Below are 5,545 nucleotides of genomic sequence, written 5' to 3'. Positions count from 1 at the left end.
TGTTTTTAAAATTAATATATTAAATTCTATGATTAAATAAAAGAAGAAAAATAGATGCATAATGGCACCCACCGCCGCTCAGCCACGCCCTGTCGACACTCTACTAGTTTTGACGTGGAAAAGTGAAGCCAACAAGTACCACATCTCGGTTGAAGTGGTGGAATCCACTGTCAGTTATTGATATTTTGAATACTTTAATGCAAATTGAGGCATGTAATGCATACTTCAATATTTTGTAATCAAAAGTTGTAGTCTTCCAAGGGAAAAGTCGAGATTTCCGGATCTTAGATTATGATTACAAGGTTGAACAATTTAAGAAGTACGTACATGTTGGAGATAGCTCACAAACTCAAGTATTTGCTCCGGAAAGTAGAAATCCACGATGACTTTGCAGAGGAAGGTGAAGCATATATCCGAATGCTTTGTGAGGCCACAGCACGACCTCTCACAAGATACAAAGCAACCCATATACTTAACACCCTTTGAGCTCCCCTTTCTCAACCTCAACTACAGCCAAAAGGGTCTCCTTTTTGCAAAACCACCTCCGGAAAATCAAGATTTCTCCATAACCATTTTCTTGGAACACCTTCGCCGCTCCCTCTCTGCCACCCTCAATCATTTCTACCCTCTCGCTGCGCGCTTAGCCACGCGAATAGAAGAAAACCCACCTTCATATGTCATCTACATAGACCCTGAAAACAGCCCCGGAGTCAAGTTTGTTCACGCAACCGTGGACGCAACTGTTTCCGACATCCTTGCGCCTGATGTACCCTTAGTTGTTCATTCATTCTTCGACCTGAATGATGCTATTAGCCATGATGGTCATACGCTCCCGTTGTTATCCATTCAGGTGACCGAGCTTACCGATGGAATCTTTATCGGTGGCTCTGTGAACCACATTCTCGCAGATGGAACATCTTTCTGGCATTTCATGGCTGCTTGGAGTGAAATATTTAGATCGAAAGAGAAAACTGGTGATTGCATCTCGCGTCCTCCGTTATTGAAACGATGGGTCCTTGAAGGATACAGTCCTATTACAAGTCTACCGTTCAAACATCATGATGAATTCATCCATCGAACAGAAAATCCACAAGTTAAAGAGAGATTCTTCCATTTCTCATCGGTTGCAGTCTCTAAGCTCAAAGCAAAAGCAAATGAGGAATGCAACATGCAAAAAATCTCAAGTTTACAGGCGGTTTCCGCACTTTTGTGGAGGTGTGTAGCTCGAGTTCGATGCCAACCACCCAATAGTGAAACCGTTTGTAAATTTGTTATTAATAACCGGTGTAGAGTGAACCCACCGTTGTCTGATGATTATTTTGGCAATTTGGTTGATATAATTAAGGGAACAACAACGGTTGAGGATCTAATGTCTCACGGGCTTGGATGGGCAGCATTGAAGATGCATCAAGTGGTCAAAAACCACGATGATGCAGCAGTGAAAAAGTGGGTTGAGTCATGGTATAAAAACCCGGTAGTATACAAACTGAATGGACTGCTACATCCAAACATTGTACACATTGGGAGTTCACCAAGGTTTGACATGTATGGGTGCGAGTTTGGGTTGGGAAAAGCAGTTGCGGCTAGAAGTGGGTTCGCGAACAAAGCTGATGGCAAAATGACAATGTATCCAGGTCGGGAAGGAGGAGGGAGCATGGACGTTGAAGTTTGCCTATTGCCGGAATATATGATGGCTCTTGAATGTGATGAGGAGTTTATAAGTGCTCTAAAAGAGTAACTAAATGGTATTATGGTACAAAGTAAAATCTCATTTCTGATGATTCATGGTTTACATTCGGTAACAGTGGTTACATTTTGTGTGGTTTCTTTCAATAAGTAAGTTGTTCCAATCAAGATACGATTCCTCTATTTTTATCAAATAGGATGTTACCTTTGTAAAAGTCATCAATTTGCGATAAACTAATGTTGTTAATTTATATTTTACTACAAGAACGGGGCACCTTTAGCTACGACAGCTGTCGCCGGTATTGATGACATTTGTCGCCGGTATTGACTTTTAGCGACGACGTGTCGCCGGTATTGAGTCGCCGGTATTGCTCGGACGCTATTGCCTTGTTGTCGCCGCTAAAGGTACATGTCGCCGGTATTGATCTTCAATCTTTAGCGACGACAACTGTCGTCGCTAAGTCGCCGGTATTAGTCATGGCCCGTAAAGGATTGTCGCCGCTAAAAGTCTGTTTTTTTTAATACAGCAGCTGTATATACAGCTGCCCAGCCTGTTTTACGGCCGAAAAAACAAAACCTGCCTAATTTCAAACAACGCAAGCATACGCCATGAACATAATCAACATATACTAACGGTAATATAGTTAAAAACTACGTTTGAGTCGTACATTATAATCCTACAACGTTTAATTAAATCATACATTAAAAACAACAAGTCACTCTACGCTGGATTCATTATCGAATATGTCATCAGAATCGTAGTCTTTTGACTTTCCTTTTCCTTTTCCCTGTGAAGCAAGATAGTTGTTAAGTTGGCTCAAAAAGGACGGGGTTTGGAACAAGCTGTTAACAAAATCCTACAATAATAGATATCAAAACGTATATTAGCATATATTTAACAAGGAAACATGCGTTAGTTTTTCATTTTATAAATTGCGTAGTTTACCTCGGAAAAGGGTTCTTGCGTCCGAGCTTGCGAAGACGACATGTTAGATGACGAGTGCGAGGACGTGTTGGAAGAAGGTTTAGGCCCATCCCGCGGTACCATCCTCGCCGCTCACCCAATGCTTCCTGATACGGGGCAATTGGTGGACCCTCACCGCTCCATTCACTTGTGGCCTGTTGTATGTTCCGCTGTATTTTACGAAGATGATTAAATATATATGTGTATATATATATATATATATATATATTTGTTATAGAAAATAATACTTAAAAGAAATACTTACATAATTTTGTTCAGCAACCGGATCAACCCAATTCCCTTGATTGTCCGTGTGGGTTTTAGCATACGTAGGTACCCAATCCATCTCCTGTTTAACATTAAACTTAGATTAGACATTAAATAAACAAAAGCTTACACACACGCACGCATACATAAAACATTACATTTTTATAGGCGGTGCTACCGTACGATGATGTCCCCCCACGGTATGGGAATTGTTGTTTCTCGCGTACTAGTGTGTTGGCCTTGCTTCTTTTAATATAATTTTCGTCTCGAAAACCTTCGATGGTTCTCAACCAGTTATCATAGGGCATATCCGGGGGATGGTATGCCCTTGCGCTCCAATATCATTGTAACCTCCCTTGCTCTTAAATAATTTTTTAGCGTCGTACTTGCGGTCAGAGTACCGCTTCATAAGCACAGCCCTAATACCACCCGTCAATTCTTTGGCCTCTAAATCACGTTCCACTTCATCAAAATTGAAATTTTCCTACAAATTAAATAAAAAAGTTAAAATATCATATATAAATTAGATTTGCATGTGCTTAAATGTTTGATAAAATCTTATGCATATAACTTATTTACCCGTAAGTGGTTCATGAGGGCATCCTTGTATTGTTGTTCAACGTTATCCCATCCAATTTTATCGAACGGGATGGTCCGCCACATATACAGGCCGGCCTCCCGTGAAAACATATCTCTTGATTTACCAACAGGGGTATACGTGACCTGTCTGTCAAACGTAAGCGACACAGCCCCCCCCCCCCCCCCGCTTTTACTAGACGCCTTAGTTTCTCGTTTTTCGCTTTCCCCTAACCTTCTTTGGGGGAACCGCTGCAATTAAAACAAAAATAATTAGTAACAACATTTATAATATATAAAATATAAGGACTACAAAATAATTTAGTAAAAGACTTACCGTCTGTCTCGTGTGTGCCACGAAATCCACCAGGAGGAATCGGTGGATCACCAGCGCCGTCACCCCCATGTCCCCAAGGGGCTACATCCGCCATAAGATAAGCGAATATCAGCAATACCGAAAACATAATCCCTATAAAGTTGCAAATGTTACAGCATGTGTATCTAATAGAAATTAAGGAAAGTACAACAAGTGTAACTCAAATTCAAATAAATATTTCAAACAAGTCTTTATCAATTACAAATCAATATAAATTACAATAACTTTTCTTTTAGTCAGACTCCACATAATCGGGATCATCCTCATCACAATCAGCCTCGACCTCATCACAATCAGTCTTGACCTCAAACACTTCATCGACGGTAGCCGTTGGGGGATCAACTTCAATTGAAGGCTCACCCGCAGTAACATGAGAAGATCCAATTTGAAAGTATTGGGTCAAGTCAATGACAAGTGGACAATCAGATGAAGAGTTGTTGTCGACAACGTCATTATCTTCTAAGCCTTTGTCAACATTTTGAACCTTATTGACGCGGTCATCATCACTTAATGGCCGATCCCAAATTCTTCGATGATTAACATTTTCGACTACCCACCTATGTTTTTTTTTTTTTGGTTTCGAGACATTTCTTGGATGAAGAACACTTGTTTGGCTTGCGAAGTAAATATGAGTTGATCGTCTTTGTCCCATTCATGTTCAGTGCTTATACTGGTGATATTATTATCATGGTTTACACCCCTTCGAGTATCAAACCACTTGCACCGAAATAGGACAATGGAATAATCATTTGTATAACGCAACTCAATAATTTCTTCTAATTGGCCATAAAATTTCACACCGTTCTCTCCAACCACTTCCACCCCAGAGTTTTGCGTTGCGCATTTTGCATCACGTTCAAGTGTCTTAAACCTAACACCGTTGACTATGCAAGCAGTGTAAGTGTAAGCAGTCATTTTCGCACAAATTGAAAGAGCATACAACTCCGGGTGGAATTCTGGAGAATTTTGTGTTTTCATCGAATGGACCTAACAAAAATAGAGTAATAATGTTTGTTATATATGTATTACCTAGCAAGTGTAGAGTAATGAGTGTTATATATGTATTATACCTTATGGAGAAACCATCCCGGAAATTTGGTTTTAAGATCATCTTGGGGATGTGTATGTTTGAATTCACTACATTGATGACAAATATAAGAAAGGAATGAAAAATACCAATTAACAGATTATGAAAAGTTAAAGATAGAAGCACTCACTTCATGTACTCCCTAACTTTTGCGCAGTTTTTGAGGACAAACCATTCCATCTTGCTTTTTTGATGAATGATAGATATTTGTCCTTTCTTGCGCCAACAGGACGACATTTGGACTCAAACACCCATAACTTTCTTTTTTCAACAACGACATCATCGTTTCTATCTGGGCGATTGAACTTAGTCTGAACATCTTTAGGGTACATTGAACAAAATGTTAGAGCTTCTTCAAACACATAACCTTCAGCTATACAACCTTCAGGCCTTGCCGGGTTTTTGACATAGTTCTTTAGTTTTTTCATGTACCTTTCAAATGGATACATCCATCTAAAAGCTACTGGACCTCCTGCAATCGCTACATCAGGTAAATGCACAAGTAAATGAACCATAATGTCAAAAAACGCAGGTGGATAGATCATCTCTAACTTGCATAAAATGGTAACAATGTCATCCTTTGCTTTGT

The 5,545-nt window shown here is 39.8% G+C and overlaps 1 protein-coding gene across 1 annotated transcript; it reads left to right on the top strand.

Annotated features, from left to right (window-relative positions):
* The first annotated feature begins 224 nt into the window (after window positions 1–224).
* On the top strand, window positions 225–1,880 carry LOC110941384 (uncharacterized acetyltransferase At3g50280). The gene has a single exon (XM_022183008.2). The coding sequence runs from the start codon at window positions 383–385 to the stop codon at window positions 1,736–1,738; it is 1,356 nt and encodes a 451-aa protein (XP_022038700.1). The 5' UTR covers window positions 225–382; the 3' UTR covers window positions 1,739–1,880.
* The last annotated feature ends 3,665 nt before the right edge of the window (window positions 1,881–5,545 follow it).

Source organism: Helianthus annuus, chromosome 5 (genome assembly GCF_002127325.2).
Source record: "Helianthus annuus cultivar XRQ/B chromosome 5, HanXRQr2.0-SUNRISE, whole genome shotgun sequence".
In the NCBI taxonomy this organism is placed as follows: Eukaryota; Viridiplantae; Streptophyta; class Magnoliopsida; order Asterales; family Asteraceae; genus Helianthus; species Helianthus annuus.
This window is presented reverse-complemented; position numbering and strand designations above follow the sequence as displayed.